Consider the following 25,720-nt stretch of genomic DNA (forward strand, 5'->3'; position numbering starts at 1 on the left):
CTGGCAGCAGAATGAGCATCTGGGTCAAATAACAACCAGGAAAGTTTTCGTATTGTTTGTTTGAACCTGCAGCTCAAAGGTGGGGTTTACTGCACTTAATAAAATCAGGTATACGCAACAGAAATACATTAAAGACTTGCACATAAAGGTGTGATATTAAAGATCCAGATCATAAACTGATGATCCCAAAACCATCTTCTCATTTTGGATTATTTAAACTATACTTGGTCAACTGGAAACTCCTATATGGTCTATATGAAACCCAGCAATATTGTTTCCTATGAACTGTTATGATTAAAATGTCATCTATAAGCTTTGCTGTTGATATTAAATTAAGCTTGGTTGCTAATTGAGAAATTACTGTAATGAGTTAATTAAAAGAGTCGAAGTCATGACGTAGAGACATGCCAAATCTTCTAACGTTTCATAACATGTTGTAAAAAAATCTTTTAGGAGCAATGATTTGCAGCCCCCCCATCTCCCACCGACGTCACCTGCTAGGCTACTTTCCACTTGACTCCCCCACAATGTCCCACAAATACCCGTGATGAATTATTATACTTTGAATAATCAAATGTACACGTGAGGGGAAGTGCGCCAAAAAAAAAAAAAAAAACAGCAGGAAAAAAAAAGAGGAAAGGTGCAGAATAAAGTAGGGCTGGGTGAAATTAAGGTATATATGTGGTGTGATGGTAAAAATGTGACCGAAGCGAGACCGTGTAACATAATTGTAACAACATAGTGCTAAAACAAAGGTCTCAAATAATCTTTTTTAGGTGTTTTCTTAAATTTTTAATGTACTATGCAGTCCATTAACATTAAAACAAACTTACTCTGTGAGGTCTGTGACCATTTCTGATTCTCTTATTTACTTTTCCCTGATAGTGAGCTAATTATACTATAATTACGCAAACTGACCAACATGCAACTCTTAGCAACCACCCACCAGGGCTAAAGATGACATTTCAATCATAAAAATTCATAGGAAACACCATTACTGGGTTGATGTGACTTAGTCTCTACCTTTGTGGAATGATGCAGGTCTAAAACAAACAATATGAAAGGCTGGTTGATCTTTGGTTGCTGTGTGACCGAGGCCTTGTGTATGAGACCCAGCAGATGACCTGATGAACTGGCGAAGCGCTGCAGCGAGAAAAAGCACCTGTCTGTTTGCAAACACTGCGTTACATTCTCTCTCTCTCTCTCTCTCTCTGTGTGCAAAGATCTTAAACAGTGGTGTCAAATTAGAGTCACAGCTGAAGCGGATACACAGACGACAATATGAAGCTCACTCAAACTCACAGGTGGGGTCATGTGATTCACACTCGTATTTTTTTTCGTGTTCCTGTGCGTCCTTGAAAGACAACTGCTTTTTTAAAATTTGGTTTTATCAGTGAGGGTCAGAGATCAGGAACACACAAAAACAGAAAATGGATAAAGAATGTGATAGCAAGAAAAAAAAGCTGTTATTCCCTGACGATACTCAAGGTGGAGAAGAGTGTGTGTTTCTCTGTGTGTGTGTGTGTGTGTGTGTGTGTGTGTGCATGTCAGCCTTTTGTATTCTGCAGCAGCGGCTAGCTTGGCTCGGCTCAGTTTGCCTTGACTCGACTCCACACACTGAACTCGTCCTGTTTACAGCACGCTGGCACCAATAGGACTTTTACAGCAGCTGCCCAATGAAAGCCGACACAGGAGCTGAACATGAGTTCAGGCAAACGGAAAACTCCTGCTCAGGCGTTTTGAATGTGCTATAAACAGGAGTCGTTGTTGTTTTTGCTTTTCTTGGCTCGGTCCGACCAGCCGGCTACGGTACCTGGAGTAGGAGGAGGCGCTGGAGAGGTTGGAGGAGTAGGACTGCCTGAATCCACAGGGGGACAGGGCAGGATAGACTGGCTGGCTCTGCCTGCCACAGCAGAGGAGGGGAGAGACGGCAACAGTTGGTGCCTTTTAGCTTTACAGGTTTGTTGATCCCCGGGGGGACGTTTATCCCTTCAGGTCAATTTAATTCCACTATAATCTTAATTTAAATGCAATTTCATCCTTAAGACTCTAAAATCACTCTACTGTGATACAGAGGCATTGCTTTGAGGAATTTAAACTTTCATCATCATCATTTCTTTGCATTTTGAAAACATTGATTTCCTCTCAGTTTTAATGCTGATTGTTAGATAGCTGGAATGAGACAGGGATGACATTCTGTCCTTATTTTCTGTCCTATAATTTATGTTCTATCCATTATTAACATCATTTGTTGGTACTTTTTTGAGTTTTAGGTTTCCATGTCTCTTGCACACAGAGGTGGCAAAAGTATGCACATTCTTTACTCAAGAAGAACAGATACCTGTGTTAAAAAAGATTCTGGTAAAAGTAGAAGTACTGATTAGAACTTCTTTACTCAAGGAAAAGTGAAAAAGTTCAAGTTCTGAAAAGTATAAAAGTAAAAAGTAGCCCTCTGAGGGACATTTGTACTGACTGTTTCTGTGCAAAGTAAACTGAACCTCACATCGTATTAATATAATTCAAAGACTATTAAAATGTGCAAATCAGTTTTCAATGTCAGGATCAGAACTTGAAACATTATGATCAACTCAAAAACATACTTCAGGTCTCTGTAAGGGGCTCTTAGACGAGCGCTCCACAAAAAAAGAACCCTCTGCAAAAATGTCCTTTATTTGCACTTAAAATGTTTTGAGATGTTTAAAAAGAAAAAGGAATATTTGTGGAACTCAATTTTTTTGGCTGCATCCATGTTTTTAGTTTAAGGTCCACTAATTTCAATGTTTGATTCTAAAGTAATCCAAAAGTATTTAGGTTAGATTACATTTTTGTAATCCAATGGATTACATAACTAATTACAAAACTTGCTGTATAGTGAGTATTAACTGATTTCAAAGTAATCTGACCCAACCCTGTGTGTAGGTGCTATGTATTTAATGAATAAGTGTATTTATTTTCTACACTGCTATAAGTTGCAATTAACTACGTAAAATACACTTTGATTCGTCAATAAAGTGAAATCTTGTGGTTTAATGCTTCTTTGACTTTTCTTCACACGTATAGATGTTTCTGTTGTAGAAGCTCTTGTGATGCACAGTGATCCCCCACGGATCAGCGCCGTTGACAGCTGTGTGTCAATACTCGGCTTACCGGGAGCAGAAACACACACGCTCAGGCACCACGGGAGGTCGAGAGTGGGGATGGGATGTAAGCAAGAGCCTTTGATATGTATAAAACCACACTTCTACCTCCTGAGAGCCAATACAACCACACCCCACCGCTTCTACTGATTCGTCCTTATATTTCAACGTATGCACACGCACACAATCCACGTCTACTGCTGCGTTTAAACCACCTTTACAATCATCATTATCATCTCACACACACGTCTTCTGCACTGTATCCAATCTGTAGCTCCAGGAGGCAGCGCTGACAGACAGTAAAGCCCAGCGGCTGAGGCCCTCGGCCGGGAAGAGATCCAGAGATCACTGGGCTCAGCCCCCCGGAGGACCATTCATGCTGTAATCCTGTTTTACACCACAACACAGGTCAAGTGTTGCTCAGATAGAGGCAGTTTAAACTAAATGGGCGGTCTGCTCTTTATCTCACCTGGCAGGTCTCAGAATCAATAATCAATCCATTAATTATTTGTGATCCAGAGCCAAAAAAAAGTCAGTTTCAGCCCACATGTGCACCATCATACAGGTGACACACATTCAAATCCTTGCAAACAGCAGCTCCTGAGTGACGGTGACGCCACACTCAAACAGAAAAAATACCTCCCATGTGACAGGCATGGCTGGGCAGAGGTATGCTGGGAATGAAATGGTAAAACTAGGCCACACGCTCTGCTGTGCTGGTCAGCGTCTCGAGCATCGTCTCGGTTACACTTTGACCACAAGAGGCAACAAAATAATGACATCCCTGCAAACTGAGGGATTCAGTCAAAGGTTTGAAAGTTTGAAAATGCCAATGCTTGCTCAGACACTGAAGGCCTCACAAAGACACCCGGCTGTTCTTTGGATAATTAAATTAAGGGATAAATAAGTACATTTTTACCTCCCTGAAGTACAAAAATGACTATAAAATGTCAATTTAAGAACTTTCTGGCCATTACTGGAAATTTTAGGCACACCCAATCCTGAAACTGCCACATTCAGCTGCTTAATGAGGGAGGATGAAGCAAACAAGACATTTGTGCAATAAAGGCTCAACATTTTGTTCTTTAGGTCTCTTATTACGTCAGTAATTTTCATGGTAATATATTTTCTTTTTGCTAGAATCGTCTGTTCTTATAGCCAAGCTGTAAAAATGCAACTTTAACTGCTAATGTCACTTAAAACTCCATCTCCCCTACACTACTGCAAAGCACAATTTGACATTTATGCTTTGGTCAATTTTGTGGAGCTGAGAAACAAGCCAGGATTTAAACTTCTCTTCTCTTCTTCAGATTTTCAAAGTAGGGTTGTATGAGATACCATAGTTAGTCTATTACCTAAAGTAGATGGCAGTCAATATGCCCCGTTTGGCGAACCAGCATGAGTACCATTGTAGGTTAAGCATTGTGCTGCTGTGGAGGGGGTCAACAACAATAGGTATTTTAGCCACTTAAACAAAGGTTAAAAAAATAAAACCAATCCCTGCTTTCAAAATCTGACAGTTTATCTTTTTACTTTTAGTAAGTTGAGCAGATGCCCTTACAAAGTATGGGACGTAACTACTACATATGCAATGGATTTTGGGTGAGAATAGCCTGGTATGCTGGCATGCATACAGCTTTACTTTGCCATTAGACAGCCTTTCCCAACAGGAATATGAACCAAATATCGCTTTCTTGGTGATTTTATCTCACAGAACACGGGAGTTGCTTGCCTACATCTGCCTTAATTTGTTTGTATTTTTGTGTAACTTTGGGGTTTTAAAAGATGAGTTCAGATTCAAACAATAACAAACAGATTGAGGCAACAGAAGATTAATAACTCCTGTGTTCTGTAAGGTAAAATTACTGTTTTTGCCAGGAGTCTGGTTGACTGAGAGAAATATGTAACGGTGGTCTGATATAAGAAAAGGCTGTCTGAGTGTATGCTATATTTATAATATATTCTCAAACTAAAATGGATTTTTAGGTGGACTTTTTTTGGGGTGGCTTCAGTACATTTTGCTGCTGTCCCTGTCCACAGCAGTACATTGCCTACAGTAGCTTCCCACAGCAGTGCTCCCGCTGTTTCTCCACACTGAGAGCGTGCCGACCACCTCATGCAACCCCACTACAAATAATCCGAACTATCCCTTTAAACCACATGACATTTCCCACCCTCTCTATGACGGCCTGCTCCTTTTGATGAGGTCAGACGGCACGTACTAACCTGCTCTCTCCGAGCACAGTCTGACCTTTGCAGGCCATCATTTCTCGGGGGGACAGGAGGAGGAAGAGGAGGAGGAGGAGGAGGCTGGGCTGCAGTCTCACTCTGCTCTGGTTGATAGAAGTTAAAGAGGCTTTATAACAGCCCCTTCAGCTCTCGTTTCACACTGTATTTAATAATGCAACATGTTTGTGAGACCCGTGCTCCCACCACAGCGGTCGCCAACTGCAAAGCTGCATCCTTATGAACAATATCTCACATAATTCCTGACCCCCCTCCAGGTCCAATGCAACTCACCCACCAGCCAGTGAGCCTGTGGGGAAACATGTCGAGGTGGCCATGGAGGGACAGAAGGAGAGACTAGGCTAACAGTCAAAACAACAGAAACAGTTTGACATTTAACCACTCGTTGTCTGCGTTCTCCTCCTCCTCAGGCAACAAAGACACACACTACGAGGGGCCAAAACAAGCAGATAATCTGGGTTAAAGGAGATTAGCTGTTAATAATATTTGTGAAAATCCATAGTGAAGTGTCAGAAAAAGATAAAACGTCAATAAATCACAGACTTGAGAAATGTCTGGGGACAGACAGCTCGTCCTACAGAAACATGAAAAACAGACACACACGTCCTGTAAGCAAATGCACACACAAAGTTTTTAAGCTTGGATTCCAAATCTCCATGACATTTGATGTAAGCCTTTAACTGCTCCTGCCGGGGATTTTGTCCAGGCACAGATACTGTAGGTTGTAATAAATGGATTTGTGCTGATCCATAAATCAATGGAAGTCTGACATTAGAAGTTCACAATCAACCAGCATGACATCGCCAGCTCACAATCGACTCAGCACTGATGGAAACTCTAAATCAAACAACTGAATATGGAACAGATGTGGCCGTTGCAGGACGTTGCCGCTACTTTGTCCACATGATGAACTGCTGGGAAAATCAAGACAAAGGCTGAGAGGAGTTCTACCACTGTACACCAAAACACACCGTAGTGGATAAAAGCCAAAAACATATATATATTTTTTATTATTAAAGTTGATATTTAATTTTAAGGTCTTTTGATAGCTAATTTGTTTTTTTTTAAAGGGGTCCAAAACACTCTTCCAAAGAGGTCCCTGACAAGTCAGAATCTACCTGAACCATCCAACATTTCCCAGAATCCACCACGTCTTTATTAATACTGCAAGTTGCATATTTAGACGTGAAGGTACTGTCTTAAGCAAGTCCTAGATACAGTCCTAGCCAAGGATGTTGCATGACTGCAGAAGCTGATTTCTCTGCAACAACATCCAGTTTTAAACCACATTACGTCTCTTTATTGATAATTTGATTTTAGTCAGTAAAAACACGCAGGACTTTTGGTGTCTGTAACACCGTGACTAATAGAGTTTTTACTCAGCACTATTTTGGTTGACATTAAAATTGTGCAGTTGTCTACATTCCTTCTGTCCTGACCAGAGGCCACAGGTTCAAGTCAGACTCCTAAACACGGAGGATCAAAGGCGGTAGTTTCCATGCCAACGGGGCCTTGGGTTAGCTCCTCTGACACCAGGTGAGACAGTGATGTATGTAGACCTGACCCGGGTCACAGTGTGTACGTGAATGTGTGTGTGCATGTGATGCTGTGAGATAATGATGATGGTGTTCAGGATGTGAAGTGTCAAGATTAGCAGAAGACTTTTTAGGGGAAAGTAAATGTTTGAGGGTTAGTTGATGCAGGTTAATGTTGCAGATTCTGTTATAATGAAAACAACAGAGTTAGGATGATTTTTTTTTTTTTAATTACGGATTAAACTGCTGGTTATTTTCTTGATTAATCACTTAAGTGGTCACTCAAATATCAGCAAGTGTCAAGCAAAAAAGTTGACATTTGAATACCTTGTTTGGTCTAAAATTCTAAAGTAAAGTAAATATCTGTAATTTTTGGGTGACAAAATTAACACAATCTACTGCCTGTCAACTAACTGATTAACTGACTAATAGTTTCAGCTCTACCTCTTATCTTGTAAAATACTGGTCTGGTGTGTTCCTTTATTGTTGGGGAAAGACTGAGAGTTAAAACAAGGTCATCATGAGTGCATGGGACCGAGTGAGTCACAGCATGTACAGAAATGTGTGTGTGTGTGTGAGTGTGTGAGACTCACCAGCCCATGGAGGGAGTGATCTGGCTGACGCCGCCTGGAGGGAGGGAGTAGTACCCTGAGAGGTCCTGGGACTGGTGCCTGTGAACGCCTGGCGGAAACACACACACACCCACATCAGCATCATTATAATTTTTCTCTTTCTGTCTTCCATTTTGCTGGTAAATAGTCAACTCAAATTTTATTTCTATGGCTCAGTATTGCACATCTTAATTTGCCTGAGGGAGGAATACAGTCTGTACAGTGTGTGACAAAGTACAGTGTGTAAACCCTCAAAAGAGTAAGGATAAACTCCCAAACAACAAACCTTTACAAATCCCAAGTACACATACACTTAATAAATGTCACAATCTCTCTGTATTTTCGTCTTTTTTGTACCAGTATGTCCAGCCCTGCTATTCTCCAACCACATCCCTTATTGAGTGGGCCTAAGTTGAATGTATATGGTTTATATAGAGAAAATAAACTCTTCTGATGCTGTCATGCTGACCTTTAGTTGTGAACGATTCATAAAAATAAAATGTGTGGGCAGTGAACTTTTCCAGCATCTGAGGTGGGGCATTCCACAAAGTTTGAGAACCGGTGTTTTTAACACACACACGTACATTTGTTAGGTGAGGTCAGCAGCCCCTGGCCATGGCCCTGGCTCTGATGTGCTATTAGTGCTATTAGGAGTCTGGGAACCTGGTATTAAACACAAAGATACCCTTAACACAGGTCACACACTCCTGTTCTCATCCTGGTCAGTAGGTAGCTTTTTATTTACCCCCGAGGGGTAATTTAAGCCTTACATCAGCAGAGATACAAAGGGATATACAGATATACAGATACAGATACAAAGGCAATGATGGGCAACACAATAAAAAAATAAAGATACTAACAATACTAAAATGCATAATAAAATGTCAACTTAAGTGTAAAAAGTGTAGAACAGTGCAAGCAGTGCAGTAGACAATATGCATAAATAAAACAGAAGTATGAAATTTGCAAGACTGCAAAAATATAAAAAGCAGAACAAACAAAGCTGACGTCTAGACAAGAAGTTAGGCTCAAAACTTAAAAACCTGTTGCAGTGAGCTAACTTAAAATTTTGAGTTGTCTTAACTTTTTTTTTTTAACAGCGTTTAAAATGTGAAATATATGTTAAGAAAAAAAAAGTCCAAAAGTGACAATATGTGTGGTTGTGAATGAGATGTATATTCTGTCACTGTGTGTGTCTCAGAGTGTGTTAGTGTGAGATGATACTGTGTGTGTGTGTGTGTGTGTGTGTGCGTTGGACCCTCCACTGGGAGCTGATGTCGCCAGTTGGTTTCACTGGTTTATTCTACACAAGTTACTGGCTGTGGTAAAAGTTCCCACATTTTAAAAACACACACAGACACACACACCCAAACATGCACACAAACAAACCATCTCACATACTTCATCTCTACTTTTAGCAAAAATGTTTTCCAACAAAAGAAACACAGACAGCTCGACTCTGTGCCCTCCTCGCACAGTAAATATCCCGTCTCTCTCTTGTCTCCCTCTTTGTGCCCTTCAAAGGAAGTCATTTGTCAACAGGCAGCACCTAGCACTTAGCGCGGCCCGGCTGCTAACCTGTGTTTGCAGCGCAGGAATGCTCTAGATGACTGTAATTTGGCCGCGGCTCCGGGCCTGTTTCAGGACCCCGAGCCACTATAAATCTGGACGTCAGGAATGTGACTGAGTCAGTCGACCTGTCTCACCACTCCAATCCTCTGTCTGTCCCGCCACGCCCTTCCTCCCTTCCCCTCTCCTCCCTCATCCTCTCTCGCAGTCCTCCGCCCTTCCACTGTCCAGACCCTCATCTTACGTACTCCTCGTTTTTGTCCTCCTTCTCACCTGTCTTTTACCTTTTACCTCTCTTTTCCCTCATTCCCAGGCTCCTTCTGCTCTCCCGCCATCATTACAGCTCTTTTCCTTCCCTTTCCCATCATTCCCTTTGTCTGTTCCCAGAATTTATCCACCCCCTCTATTTTACGTTTATGCTCTCACATCCATTCTCACCCTCTCCTCTTCCTCACCTGGTTTAATCTCTACTGTTTGACAAAGACATGTGAACAAAACTATTCTAATTCACATGTATCTATTTATCCTTTATTGCAAATATACTTGACTTAGCCCTTAAATCAGCATAAAAACCACAAGTTGAAGCTTTAGAAAGTTTTTTTAATTAAATACCCACTGATGTAGCGGGCGAATCATATTCAAAATGTTGTGCATGAAACAAATGTTTACAGCATGACAGTTAATGGTTTGTCAGTAAGTGTCTTACACAGTACTAGAGCCGCAATGATTAGTCAATTAATCTATTAGTTGATTGAAAGATAATTAGCTGCAAACTATTTTGATAATCAATTAATTGTTTCAGTCACTTTTCAAGCAAATTGTCAAACATTTTCAGGTTCCAGCTTCATAAATGTGAGGATTTGCAGCTTTCTTCTGTCAATTATGATTGTAAATGAAAAGCGTATTAGGTTTTGGCCTGTTGTTTGGACTAAAGTCACAATTTGTTTTAGACCAAAGTATCAATTGATAATGAGAATAATCAGTAGTTGCAGCCCTATGCAGTATATAACACAAAATACTATATAACCTTTGTAACAGAGAGAGAAGGGACTTTTGGCTTTCTGATCCCGTCTGTTAATGTTTTCCCATCACAGGTCTGCATGTGTCACTGTTACATCGTGGAGGAGGTTTCTCATCAGCTTGTGTCAAACTAGGTTCAACATATAGAGGTCTTTATCTGGGTAAATTCCACTTATTGTGAACTCAGGGTTTACCCTCAGGCTCTGACAGCAACACGGACACCTCCTTTATTTCCATAAGAGCACAAGCAACGACCAAACACAGGGACTTCTGGGTAGAAAGTTTAGATGCTGGCTCAACTTTTGTGCAGCACAGTACAACATTGTTTGGCAAAGCGGCCTGTGTCAGCCAGTTAAATAAGTGCATCATTTTGTGTCTATAGAGTTGTGATTTTTTTTATTATTATTATTATTTTTATTTTTCCCACAGACAATAATACTATTAAATACACACCTGAAGCATCTCTATAGCTCGCATGGTGCTTTTCAGCATGAACCATCCAATTGAAATAATTTTACCTCTCCCAGTGGGAGTTAAAGATTATTCTGTTTAGAAAATTGAAAACACAGCCTGAAGCTCAAATCAATTTAAATTTGAATTATGGGTCAATTCTGAAAGAATTCTGCAGTTACGCCGCTGTGTTTTGTTCTCAAGTTCAACAATCAACAGTTTTGAATTCTCTGCTGCTCTGACTGACTCCTCTGACTCACCTCTTCTCCATAGCAACGGTGGCTGAGGCTCATGGTTAAAGAACCAGTCACAATGTTTGTTTACAATAACCTTGAGGTATAATAGCTCTGCATCACGCACATACAATTTAATGGCAGCAGCATTTTCTTTATTCATGATGTTATTCATGTTTTATTCTAAAGAAAACTGCAGCTTGAGTTTACTAAAAACTAGCACTTTGTCAAGCTGATGCTGAGACGTCACTGTTAGGTAGATTTGTTTTATCAAAGACACAACACAGTACAAAATATGAACACAACAGGAACGTCAGGTCAGACCACCATCTTTAACTATATATCTATAAATGTTACCGTTCAAGCGGAAAATGATTCACATATCTCTGAAATTAAATCAACTGCCAGTCGTCTACTCAGAGGTGACTGTGATGTTGTGGTGACTCAGTCTATTACATTAGCCTGAGCCAAGTGACAAACTGACGGACAAAACACGATTTCTCAGAAACAGAGTTAAAATCATTAAAGCCGCTGTCCTCAATAAACATGTGTTGAGGATATCAAAGACTTTTTTTTTCAAAGAATGAAATTAAGATGGAATATGGCATGAAAAAAAACATGTAACTCCATATGGAACAGCGTGTTGTGTGTAGCATCGTGCTACTTTTACATTTTACATCGCAAGCACTGAAACAGAGAAAACATCTGCAGCCATAATAAGTTAAGAGCTGTAGTCCTGTCAGAGATAAACTATAAACAGCACTGCAGCATGTTTGCATCTAGACGTCAGATACCTCGCTCCTACACACCAGCATCCGCCATGTTGTTGTGTCGCCAGGAAGCAGGAAGTTCATCATTCTGAATGTGCCCTCAGGCTGCTTAAGATTTTTCTGATGAGGATTAAATCAAACTGATAAATAAACTCAACAGATTTTCCCATTAAACCGTTTATAGAAGCTAGGTAACACTTCATAACACGTCATAACAATGACATGACACCTGTCATCCACATGAGGAGTCTTTATGAATGTTTGTGAGTGTTGTCATTTGGTCAGTTATGAGTGTTAGGTAAAAAATGAATGTCTTTGTTATGACAACTTAACATTAATCATGAGAACAAAATCTTTGCTATGACAACAGTGTAATAAAACTGAATAGCATCTTTATGACAAATCAAAAGGTATCAATGTAGATAAGCTGTCTTTGTTATGACAACTTGGCAGTAACCAAAGCAATATAAGTAGTTATAAACATTTCATAGCAGGCCTAATTATTGAACCTAAAAAACACCACTGTAAGTCACAAATTTTTCCATGATCAACTACAGTAATATTGGACTAAGTCATACAGATGTTATCAAGCGTTATTACACTGCTGTCATAGCAAAGACATTGTTCTCTTCATTAATGTAAGGTTGTCATAGCAACAAAAAAAAATCTTCAACAATTGAACAAATGACATTAAACGATGAACAGTCATAAACCTTCAGACTCCTTCATGTCCATGACTGTCAGCTGTCATGTCATGGTTATAACAGTGTCATGTCAGTCTTATGCACATCACTTTAAATAAATGTTACCAAACTGTTACTGATACTGATGAATAAAAGCATAAATAAAAATGAATACTTCCTTTGATGATGAGATGGTGAACCTAATTTCCTTTTCCCCTGAAATGACTGTACGGCCAACATGAAAACTGAATCCTAAACACAACGTGCACAAGTTTTATTTTGACTGTTAATCTGTCACACTTGAACAAAGCGATGGAAACATGACGCTGGTTTCTGTAAGTCACGTTTTTGTTATCAGCCCTGTTTGTTGTTGGGAAACCTGAAGGGGAAAATTAGCAGTAGTAATGGGGCAGTTTTCTTTGGAATGCCCCTTTTAAAAGCGGCCGTCTAATGACAACTACAGCAACTATCTCACGGTCTCCATGTCAGCGTCTCGGGAAACACTTAAAAAGGGAAACCATTTGAGTCAAACCGGCTCGGTGTCAGAACGTGTGCATGTTGAAGTGAGAGTCAAGCAGCTGAAAATAGTATTCCTGCATTGATAATGTGCTGCGGTGGTTATAACCACTGAGAGTGCAAGTGCTGCAGCATCTGAGCCTTTAAATGACTTGACACCCAGCCTGTGTGGTGTACATAAAAGAGCCCAAGACCAGAAGAAACTTTGTAGTGTTTTGTTACAGTAAGGGTGGTAATGAGTGCTGGCAAATTTTACTCAAGTACAGGAACTTTTGGACAAAACATCAAAAGTCACAGTAATAGTACAAGTAATTTTTTACAGTGTAAAACAACAGATTATAAAAGCCATGTCCAATATGACTCTTTTGTTTTTTGTCTTATTATTCATCACATTTCCAAAGACAGTTTCCCTTTTTCTCATGTTGTTTTTAAGTAGAGTGACTCATACTCTCATCATCAACATGAGAACATGTAGTCATTCAAGATATAATTTAAAATATATTATGATCATTTTTTCTTTCATTGTTTTCACTTGTACTCTCCAAGTTCACTCATTTTTGATTTGTATTCCTGTGGTGGGTTTTGTACTTCGGTTCTGTTTGAGGAACAACTTATTTCCCTTTGGAGACGAATAAAGATGAGCCAGACAGATATATCAGCTGGCCGATATCATCCGTCCCATATTAGCCTAGTGAAGCTGCACCAGTCTATGTAGTTATGAGCAGAGATATTGTCTAATATTTTTTTTTATAAAACATAATGCAGACTGTTTTTTGTTCTTTTTTTCCAGTTTATATAGTTATTCATAATGATTAAAAATACAAATGAAAGTTTATGGTTTCAGTGCTCTGACATAAATTGTGATTTTATATACAAAACTAAAGAAGCCAATTTATCGATTACTTTATCGATACTCAATATTGGTGTTGTAATCAGCCCCCAAAAACTATCATTGTCAACTCTGATATAAAGTGATTTAGAAACAAAAAGGAACATGTAAAGATGGCAAAAGTAGATATTAAAGTATCATCTGCAGAGAAAACTGAAAAAAATCTAATAAAATAAAATTATAATAATAATTAACTGACGAATTACCTCATAGGGGAGTTACTTTAACATGTTTGTATTTGCAAGAGTTATGGTGTTCGGCAATGTTAATCTTAGAAATAAAACTCAATGGGAAATTAAAATTACATTTTAAATTACACTCACAAAAAAATATATGGCTGCCATTATTCTATAAACAAACCAACAATGCATTAGTCTAAAGTGGAAATAGACAACTTTTTTTGCTTTAACCTATCATTAGTAAATAAAAGCTGATTGCACGGTGTAATGGCTATGGAATAATGAAACCCTGTGTGTCTATAGGCTCCCTATAAACCTCACTGTTATGATGCAATAGTGTCTGTTTTTTCCTGCAAAACGCTGTCTTCATCATAAACTAAATTAATCAACAAATTCATGCTTTTTCTCCTAATGTTACATCCATCTCCACCTCTGCCAACCCATGCTGTCTGAGTGAACAAAAAATGTTATTCAAACTGTTATCACTGTACAGTGCTTATTACAATAGCTTTCCATTTACATCGACAGTGCTTCTTTCTTCTTTATTATTTCTAAAATGGTGTTCTTCACAGAGCTAGGCCTTGAGAATAAAGAAAACAATCCAGTGTTGTGTAAAAAGGTGTTGCCTTTGTGACAGTGGCACAAACAATAACACCACTTGTAATGCCACAGGGAGAGTTGAAAAGCTGTCTGTGTTCACTTTAAGATCTAAAAAAATAAAAAAAATAGTGCACCCAGTACAAAAGTGTGGCTCACTGATTGAACTGAACTGAATTTCTGGATGAGAACGCTGCTCTTTGGCACAGAGGAATTCAGTTTCTTTTTGCTCTATTCATGGATTTAGTGACTATGAGAAAAGATATAAATATAGCTTGACTCTTTAAGTAACTCTTTAAAAAATACTCAGATCTGCATTGACAATCCAAGGTTCTGCTCAGGTGACTGAAGCGTGAAGTTTGCAACTAGTTACTTCACACTCCTCCTGCAGCATTCGCACAGTAATACCTGAAGACCGTCCGAGAATATACAGTAAGTGTTAATCTTGCACATAAAAGTGTGACAGCGAGCAGACATGTTTCATTTCTGCTTTTTCTTTCTGTATTTAACACTCCATTGTCCGAGCCAACAGTCATATCTGGTGCACAGTCAAAGCAATGTGTTTGTGCCGGATCGACTGCGATCGACCAGTTTTGAATCACATGTTGAATGTGGTGTCACGGTCGACTGGAGAAATGACTGAGTTGACTGGACTGACCAGCTGGGTCCCGCAATGTCAAACACTACAGCCTTAATGAGTCTCAGATACGTGATAAATTCACTGTGAAAAGCTCTTTGTAAACTCTGTTTTTAAAGATGCAATATAAATAAAGTTATTATTTATTATCTCTTAACTACAATTATCTTAAACCAATTTAATTTGACAAAAAAAATCTAGTTTGGCAAATCTACGAAAAAAATGCTACAGTGTTTGGTAAAGATAAAGAAAAACAATTTTGGTGAGATAAAAATGAGCATAATCAGATGAGAAAAGGTAGAAACAAACATTTAAAAATGAACCCCTAAATACTGACAGTACATCTATAAAGTTCTACACTATTTGATCCTCAAGACAAACATAACTTTTTTTGCTGTTGTCTGAAAGCAAAAAACTTTAAACGTCCCTCCTCTGTTGTCAGACCTCTCAGTGACATCGGTGACCTTTTACCTTGCCGTGATTTAACTAGTGTGCACGCATGACAGCACAAAAAAGGAGTATTACAAACAGACACGGGGGCTCTGGTTACCACGGAAACTGGCATCCTTGCATCCCAGTCATTGTCACTGTAAGATTTTAAGTCTTTTGCAGTGTCATGGGGTGATGATGTGAAGCGGGGGGGCTTACTGTAGGTGTGACACAGTCTCTACCTCCACCGGCATGTTTGGGAACTTTGCTGCAACTAAATTTAGAACTGGGATTAGCAAAATCCTTAATTTAAGTCTATTTTCACTTGACTGCATTATGGTCTGCCATAGATTGTTCTATAGTTCGATGGCCAATTTTAAGTGAAAGAAGATATTCTGTGTCAAATCAAATACAACATGTTAAAGGGACAGTTTGGATTTTTTGAAGTGGGATTTTATGAAGTTATTATCTGTGTGAAGTTGAACAACGTACTGCTGTGGACAGGGTCAGCAGAAGAAATGTATTTTAGCCACCCACTGAAGCAACTTTTTCACTGCTTTACCTCGCCATCAGACTGCCAAAAAACGCTCTAGCCAAAACAACCAAACTCCTTTGGCAAAAACAGTAATTCTATCTTAATTTTACCAAACTAGACCCATACAATATTATTTTTGCCCTCACTACAAGTGGAAATTAAAGTGAAAGTTGGGGTGTTTATGAAGCTGAAATACAACCAAAGGTCCTCGAGTAACTTTTTTTAGCCCGCAGTGAAAACAGACGTTGGGTTCTGATGGAAATAACAGAGGAAGTGATAAAGTGAGAGCTGTGAGCTCACCCTACAACAAAGTAGGTTAAAGAAAGAGAGGTTTCACCTTTGAGCAGAAATATAACCAAAGACCTTCCCTGTTCACAAACACTGCATGATTATTATAGTAACCTACAATGAGCTGCGCTCACAGTGACACCCTATTGTCTGTCACCAACATGACGACACAAAGAACAAGATGGACAACATGATGAACTGCACGCAGCATAATAACAGGAGGCAAATTAACTTTCATACTGACGGTCACCCCTGGGATTTCACACATCACTGGTGTGGTGATGTAGGAAGAGGGACACAAAAAAGAAAAGTGGTAATCACATCTCTGATTTTCCTTCAACCTTTGAATGCAAGTGATGTATGAGTGGCATAATTATAGGCCTGGAGAAAGTGAGAGAAAGAAACTGGCAGAGCATAGAAATTACAAGAGATCAAGTAATTATAAGCGATATATAAAGATTAAGCCTAAGGAAATGTAGAACATACAACTATAATTTGACATCTGAAAGCAGTGTAACCTTAGCAATGGGAGAAGTTTATAATCAGAAAGCACTATGGCAGTTAAAATGTTTTATTGGCATGTATCTGTGATGCCAATAAAAGTATTTTGACTCTTAAAAATCTTAAAATTTCACCAACTTCATCCATCATTTTGTTTTTCAGAAGACAGAAACTCAAAATTCCTGGCTGCTTGATGAAAGCTAATGCCAGATATGACAGAAAAACACAACAAAAAGCAGAATTAAACAAGTGTTTTGGTATTTTTCTACACTGAATGTGGAGATGGTGTGTTTGGACGGCGACGGCACTGAGAGAGGCTGCTCTGTGCTTGAAATCAGACGTGGTCCTTGAGAAATTTAAGCCCTGCATACACTACATCTGTGAGGCATCTTTAAATCTGCTACCGCTGCTTGTTTCCTCATGTATTTTCAATTTTCCTACTGCAGAGACCCGGTGCTCAGGAGTCGACAGTTCAAGGAAAACACACGCCTCAGATCAGCTCTCAATACTCCAGCTTTAATCCTCTGATTGTAACTTTATTGATAAACACTGAGCTTAGCGATGCAGGAGAACAGTAGATAAGTGTCAAAGAATGACATCACTGATGAGGTAACCCCACCTGTGATGAGCTGATGAATGATATTAGGCGTGAGGTAAGGTGTGTGCGTGTTTGCGTGTGTGTGTTGTCCTGAGCGGAAACGTTACGTACTCAGAATTCAGGTGAGATGATGGAGAAAGATTATGTGTAGCAGCCAGGTGTTAGCTGTGTGTGTGTGTAAGGGGTTAGAAGCAGGTGGCTCAGTCTGTCATTAAGAGCTGAGTCACGGTGCTAGCGTCACACACACACACACACACACACACACACACACACACACACACACACACACACACACACACAAAGAGTCTAGACCAGACAAGGAGAGTGTTTTTGCAGGATAAAGGGGATTTCCAGATGGAGCAGGCAGAAGATTGCCTAAGGTCAGACTCCGATATCTAATCAGAGACTGGAAAAGACTTTTGTTTCACTGAAGTTTATGATTTTTCAACTTTTGCTCTCAACCTTTATTCTCTGCTCCTCTTTTCTACTTTTCACTGAAAAAAGTGCTCGCTTTCGTCGTCGTCATCACTGTCAAAATCCCTCAATTATCTTGTTCAGAAGCGGCAGTTCCTGAGGAAAACCCAGGCAGTATTGGAGGACCGATGAATTTCAAATCAGCACATCAGTGAGCGATTTCATGGCTGTCAGCTGGGTTGAATTGTGAATTCTACAGATGCTACAGACTTAAATGATGTCAACGTTTGCCTGCAGTCTTTTGCCTTTTTGCTATTTGTTTTTGGCATCTTTAGTTGTATTTCCCGTCTTGTGTTTAAATGACATCATCGTTACCAGTGTCATATGATCCGAGTTATCAAACTATCACCACTACCATTGATTGCAGCGTCATTTTAACTGAAGAGAAACTTTTGACTTCACTTCAAAGAATATTTGTGTTGCTGGAGCTGCAATGTTCATTCCACAAAATCACAGGAAAATGTTGGGTGGAACAAACAACCCACAAATGATTTAGGTTTTCTTCTACCCCCTTTAAAACAATAAGCACGCTATGATGCAATTCTACTCAACATGCACACAGAAAATTGTCAGTGTGATTGTTGCCGACTACGTTTGAGGCAGGAAATGTTCCAGTTTTTTGCCCTTATTCTGAAAAAGACAATATCTCTACTAAGCTGTTTACATGACTACTGAAAATTAATATTCCACTAATATTCATGTTTACTTGCAGGGCGTGCATCTTCTGATTATAGAAAAGTGTAATGTCTAATTTTGTAACCTGTTGATATTCAAGTTTTTTCAGAATGTTTAAATGTTGGTGTGTTTCTCCCTGGGCTTTTCTACTGTGCATGCATCTCTACCCCAGCTATGCAAAATGTTGGCTAATTGGTTTGTTTACAGCACAGAGGTGACAAGCAAGACACTGTTTATTACAATTAAGAAGCATATTCTACATATATGTTTAAAGAATGCACTTTAAGCCTGAAAAATACTGACATATTCCACATGTCTTAATCAGAAAATGCTCCACACATAGTCATATTCTGAATAACAGTGGACAATTAGTCTGCATGTACATGTAGTCACTGTTAGCAGAGACTCCAGTCTGCAGTGTAGTTCATAGACATCACTGAATCACCTTGAATAATTATTAAGGTATTGATTGAAATAACCCAGTACCAAGTAGTATTGAAACTTCTTCACTTAAACAATACCTCCACTCAATTGTTTTGTTACCCCAACAACTTGTATGGTTGTGCTCGCACTGCAAGCTACTTTCAAGAACCTTCAAAAAAGGTACTGAATGAAACACTCCACTCCATTCCTAATAATGACCAATAAATGCGCTCAATAAAATTCATGGCGAAGCTTGTGGAGTGCCCAAAATAAAAAGGTTAAGTCTCATGGATTCATAAAAAGAACTGGATCAAGTGTTCAAGGATGGCACCCATTTATTGCTCACCCAGCACTAAAAGCAAAAAAAAAAAAAAGGCCTCTTGCCGCAAGGTTTACCCCCTCATCATGTGGCCCACAATGCATCAGTCTCTACTAGCTTGAACCAAAGATCTTCATGATTTAAAAATCCTTAATACAAATTGAATAACTGACCTTGTTTGTCCTTTGAAGTATCTTGTAAATAGTGTTATAGATGCAGTAAATTGCCTCTTTTAGTTCAGTGTTTTGCTCAAGGACACTTCTACATGTGGACATGAGACACCAGGGACTGAACCATCAACCTTGAGACTGATGGACAACCAACTCCCCTCCTGAGCCACAGCCACCCGTATAAATTGTTGAATGCCACAATGTATCCAGCTCTCTTAAAAGGGTACTCGATCGATTTAGCATTGTACTGTGAGTACTAGACTCACAATGGTCTATTTAAAAAATGTCTGAAAATCAATGCAGCCGAACCAGGGCTGCACAATTCAGCGTAATATTATCAAAACTACAATCTGGGCAAGTGCAATATCAAAATTGCAATTGTTTGAGGAGGGAAAATGCGTGATAAAACAGCATTATAATGATGGTTTCTCAGATATAAGACAAGTTTATTTGTTACGGACACCAATAAATGTCACGTCATCATGATTTAAATTTTTTTTTTAGTGAAAATGAAAATTATGATGCAAAAATGATCATTCCCACTAAGCATGAATATATCACAATCACAATATCTGTCAAAATAATTACAATATGACTTTTTTTTAACCATATAATGCAGCCTTAAGCAGAGCCAGAGATTTCATATTTGTCATTCCTTACATTCTTCTTCTTTTCCAAAACCTGCCACCTACATTTACCACAATGCAACTCAACTGCCAACAGTCCGGTCTGACATTGGCTGATGTAGCCTCGAGCCATTAGCTTCAAGCAGAGATGAGGAGCAGGCAACAGAGATCTGGTAAGGACACACTTTTCCTAAGTCCAAACCCCGAGATTTTTCTTTTTTCATTTTGAAACTTGTAATCTTCAGACCCGACCAACCACTTTATCTGATTTTGTGCAGCTCCCTCTGGAACCTTTTCCACATACGCAGCAGCAGCTCCCCAAGATCTAAAAACAGACTTTGATGTGTAAAAATCAGTGGAGCTCCTCTTTAATACATGTATGGTTAGTCTTCTCGGGACGATGAATGTACTCGGCAGCATAGATGCCTAGTTCTACTTACTAGTTACACAGTGGGGGTGTAAGATTAGTATGGCTGGATTTCTTTCACTTAATTACAACTGAAAGTGCCATTTCCTAATAATGACCAGCAAAGCTGATTTTTCACTATAAAAGCCTGCCCTGTTTTATATAAAAACCCTCTTTTTCTTTGTATTCTGTGCTTTCAGCAGTAAGTGACAGATAAACAAACACAAAGGGCAACGAATTGACTGCATCCTGCCATTAGAAACTGAGTACAGTTACCTGTAAATCGTATTTTATGAGGCAGAATGTGCTCCAGAGCCAGAGACCAGCTTATTCTGCTCTAGTTTAATCCCACAGACTCTCTCTTCACTTCACCCAGCAGCTGGGAAGTAAGACAGGGGACGTTCTTGGAGTTTTTCTACAATGTTTTCATTAGCAAACTGTACATGTACTGCCACTAGAAAACTGCTAAATTTTAATCCCTCAGCTCTAAACACCAAAACCTGTCTGCTCTGAGCGCAGTGACCAAATCCCCAACTGCTCAGAGCATCTGATTCTGGACAGCATCCATTACTCCATCGCCTCTCCCACAAATCAGGAATATTCTCATTTATCAACAGACGCTTCAGTGTGGTCTGACCACTGTCGTCACGCAGGTGCGATGCTGATGTGACATTTGTAGTCTAGACGAGGGGTAATAGCTTGGGTGCAGCCGCTCCATTGCTCAGGCACCTTTGCACCGCAGATTCAAGAGTAGACTTTTAAAGTTTGACCTGATGGTGACAATTATATCAACTTGTGACAAAAAATACGTTCAGTGTGTTCAACAGTAATGTGGTCAATCGTTTGGATATATAGTGAGACACATAGAGACGGGTTGACCAACCAACACTGGCATCCTTTTAGCATAAAATCCTACAGTGTTTAAATGTCAGGGTGTGTTTGTTTGTGACTTTCAAACAGAGTACAGTGTGTGTTTGTATGTACAGCGCTCGCTAAGGAGAACCTTGTGTGTGCTGCAGCGATGGCTTGTGCGATTGTCACTCTAATTGTTTCCATCTTTGTGTGTGTGTGTGTGTGTGTGGCTGGCGGTCCCTTCAGAGGACCAGGCCACTTCAGAGCAGCCAAAGAACCGCCACAGGCTGACGGAGCCGGTACTGCCACTTCACACACTGTGTGCGTGCCTGAGCATATGTGTGTGTGTGTGCGCATGTGTGAGGAGTGAGGAGGGGTTGACAAATGTGTGTGTGTGACATGCATGTGTGTGTGTAAGAGAAGGAACAAGAAATAGAAAGAGAAAAAACCAGTATGAATATATTATATTTGTTTTGTTACATTTCTTGTGTGTGTGTTTCTGGTAAAATGAGACAACGTTAGTGTGTGTGTGTGTGTGTGTGTGTGTGTGTGTTGCATTTATGTCAATGTGATGAATGATGTGTCGACAGCACAAATAGATCACTGTGTGTATGTGGATGAGGATTTCAGCAACAATTCAGCAGCCGTCTGGAGAATGTCTGTGTTTATTTGTGCGTGTGTGTATATGTGTCTGTGTGAGAGCGACGTCTTAAATGGGTGTAATTCAGTATTTCGACAAGAATTCAACATCAGGAATGACGGCCGCGTGTGTGTATGTGTGTGTCCACGTGTCAGTCTTACAAATAAGGGTTCATTAAGGGTTCGTGGTCAGAAAAAAGGTTCCATTAAGAACATTTTTAATCCAAAGAACCCTTTATAGAAGGAAGAGCCTTCAAGGATTGGGTGAAACTCTTAGGATTCTAACAAGAACCTTCCCAGAGGGGCATCTAAAAATGTATTTTCTTAGAGGATGGAAAGGTCTTGAATAGAACCCACAGAGAGGGTTCTAGATGGAACCATTACACCACAGAGGAGTTTTCTATAGAACCTCTCATATAGAGTAGCCCTTTTCCACCAATGTGGAACTGGCCCCGTTCCAATTTAAGCAATAATTTGATACGTTCCATTCAGTGCATTTCCAAGAATGTTGAATGCAACCGGTTCAAGAACAGCAGCTAATTTGGTAGAAAAGGGACTTTAGGGGGTTCCGGGTGGAACCTTGATGGTTCTAGGTATCCTTTAAGTTGGATTCTAGGTAGAACGCTCTGAAAGGGTTCAAAGTGGAAACTTTATAAAAGGTTCTACCAGTAACCAAAAAGTTCTCTCCTATGGGGATAAGCTGAAGAACCCTACATGGTTCTAGATACCAATATTTATATTCTAAGGGAAACCTCGCTATTTGCCAAATGTCAACTTTAAATGAAGAAAGGGTTCTTGACAAATCCCCTGTGTGGGTTCTTGTTAGCACCTGTGCAAGGTGGAAAGGTTCTGAATGGAACCCCTTGAGAGGGTTCTAGGTCCAGCCATTTCACCATAGAAGGGTTCTATGAGTCTGAAACCTTCAACAGATGGCTCTAGGTATAACAATTTATGTTGGATTCTAGGTAGAACCCTCTGAAAGGGTTTAGAGTGGGACCTTTACAAAAGGTTTTGCAAGGAACCAAAAAGAGTCCTCCAATGGGGACAAGCTGAAGAACCCTACATGGTTCTAGATACCAATATTTATATTCTAAGTGAAACCTCGCTATTTGCCAAATGTCAACCCTTTACGCTTCTAGTTCGCTGTTTTATTTTTAAAAGCGTATGCCTACAGTACATGTGTGTACATTAGTTTCCTTCTTTGTGTGTGTGTGTGTGTGTATAAGTGTGTGTTCTCACCTGTCTTCTGGCTCATGTCTGTGGGCAGGTGTGGAGGACTCGGGCTGAAGTGCTCATTGCTGTAGGGCAGGAGGGACGTCAGCGGGTGCATCCCATGAGACTGCTGCACCACCGACACTTTGTTGGACTGTTGAAGACAAAACAATGCAAAATAAATTGAGACGATACATGTCTTATACAGTTTACACACATTTTTCACACAGACTGAGGTGTTGACATATACGGGCTTGCAGGGGTGCTGCTTGAGGTGAGTCAAACATATTACGTGAAATTGTTTTTTTTAAAGGTAACACACTCAAAATGTAGCAGCAACACCTTTCTTTCTTTTTTTTTTAAACACCTATTCATTACGTACATGTATCACGGTGTGAAACTGCAAGTGTAGCAAATATGATAAAACAAAAAAAAAAAAAAGGGGGTTAAATTTGAACCAGGAGGCACATGTCATGACTTAAAATTTATAACAGTCAGCTTGGACAATCATTTCTCCTTCAGAAGGACCCATTTCCTGTTTCTTAACAATTAAAGTGTTGAGCGAAATGTTAATGAGGGGCAGATAGTAATTAATTAAGACAAAATTATTCTGATTCTGATGCTTGTCCCCTGCCAGTCCACATTTTTGTAGCAAACCTGCTACTGCTTTGCCAGTCACCAAAACAGGAAGAGACAATGTTTTTTAACCAATGAACTGACACAATGGTGCATTTCTGTGATAGGTTCAAATCATGGATCAGAGAGTGGTAGTTTAGTCCGCACCAGAGTTTGAATCCAGCATTCACACCAACCCAAACAAACCACATCAAGGGGGTAAACACCCCAGGACCCGGTTCAACCCGACTAAACAAGACTGAAATACAACGCTGAAATAATCCAGGATACAGGACTAATTAAAATACTTAAATGAAATGAATATTCTTTCAGATTTTATTGCTGATTCATTTCTAAGGAGATTATTAATTACTAATGATGTTTGGGATCTGTATTTCAAGATTCAAGATAAGTCACTGCTGAACATGATCAAAGAACCTCACGAGGATGCGTCTTTTCCTCTACTCCATTTGCTTAAATAAGATGTTACATTCAACTAGAGACAAACATGGAATGAAAGTGGAAAATCTAAATTCTATCTCGTTCCTCCTCTTAGTTTAATCACTGAGGTTTCAAGATGCAAGATTAAAGGAGAAATCTGTAATATATTTACTGTAATAAATCATAAAATGATCATGATATGTCATCATATGTTATGGACATATTTTAAGTTTAAATATACATTTCTTTAACACCTGCGGTACAGAATGTAACCTGTTTCACATCAATTACAGCTCAAATTAATGCCGAATGTTTGCCGAATGATCTAGTTTCTGTTTATGAGTCTTAAGAAATTGTTAATAATCTTTTAGGAGGAGTAGATGTTTATAACTGATAAATTTAGCAACATGTTAATGGAGTCTGGCAGGCAGTAGACAGGCAGTCACTGAACTCCATCTCCAGATTGTGTATTTTCACAGCAGTGAGTTCTTGTTTTCAGGATAATGGGCTTAACTATACACTGACAGTCAACTGACAGTTATAAACAGCTGATGAACTTACAGTGTAGGACAGTGTTAATGCAGCCTGCCTAAGCTGCTTTGAGTCTGGGGAGGAGAAGGTGTGTGGAAACAACTTACATATTGCTACTTTAAATAAGATACTACATTAAAGCAGACAAAAACATGAAATGATTTAGAAAATCTCAATTCTATGTTGTTTCTTCTCAATCACTGAGATTTCAAGATGCAAAATTATCACACAAGACACACGAAGATGCCAAAGAATATTTTCCGCTCTCATCTACACTTGTGAGGGCATTTATGTTTGCTTGCTGATATGAAAATCCATCTGAACACACACACAAGCACATGCACGAGCAAGAAATCTGAACATTTTAAACATGATCTGGAACAAACAGCTGGGCTGTACTTTTCTCCCATTGGCTTTCAGTGGAGCAGGGAGCAAGAAGGAGGAGGAGGAGGAGGAGGAGGAGGAGGAGGAGGAGGAGGCCCATTTGATCGATAAGCCTTTGATGATCAAGTGAGGCTGCGTGCGAGCTTGTTTGCTTTCATGTTTCTGTTTACAAATGGCTTTCAATAACTTACGTGAAATCCAGTTATTCCTAATGCTCCCAGCATGCTGGCTGACATATGATATGTCACAGTGGTTTGCAATGTTGGAGGCAGCTAACCAGGCAGCCTAGGACACAGTTACATATGTTTGAACTAGACTGTGTGTGTGTGTGTGTGCGCATGTGTGTGTGTGTGCGGACTGGGCACTATAATTGTATCTGTGGGAGGCGAGCCTAAATATGCGTCTTTCTGCACAAGTGTGAATGTGTGTTTGTGAGTGGGTGGATGTGTATAGATGGATATATTTGTGTGTTTACGTGTTTTTCTGAGTGTGTGTCTCCAAGCTGCATTAAGTCTTTAAAAGCTTGGCA

At 39.6% G+C, this 25,720-nt stretch overlaps 1 protein-coding gene across 3 annotated transcripts in view; it reads right to left on the reverse strand.

Moving 5' to 3' along the window:
* tcf7 (transcription factor 7) overlaps positions 1 to 25,720 on the reverse strand; it is a 100,279-nt gene that overhangs the window by 14,341 nt on the left and 60,218 nt on the right. For 2 of the 3 annotated variants that reach the window (XM_084729930.1, XM_084729929.1), the window contains exons 4-5: positions 23,248 to 23,374; positions 7,513 to 7,600 (exon numbers count right to left, since the gene is read on the reverse strand). In XM_084729930.1, the coding sequence (XP_084586056.1) occupies positions 7,513 to 7,600; positions 23,248 to 23,374 (215 nt within the window). Of the gene's footprint in view, positions 1 to 1,813; positions 1,904 to 7,512; positions 7,601 to 23,247; positions 23,375 to 25,720 lie in introns of all 3 variants that reach the window. The other variant, XM_084729928.1, reaches the window with a different exon arrangement.

This window comes from Lutjanus erythropterus, chromosome 11, assembly GCF_056507025.1.
Source record: "Lutjanus erythropterus isolate fLutEry1 chromosome 11, fLutEry1.hap2, whole genome shotgun sequence".
Taxonomy (NCBI): domain Eukaryota; kingdom Metazoa; phylum Chordata; class Actinopteri; order Lutjaniformes; family Lutjanidae; genus Lutjanus; species Lutjanus erythropterus.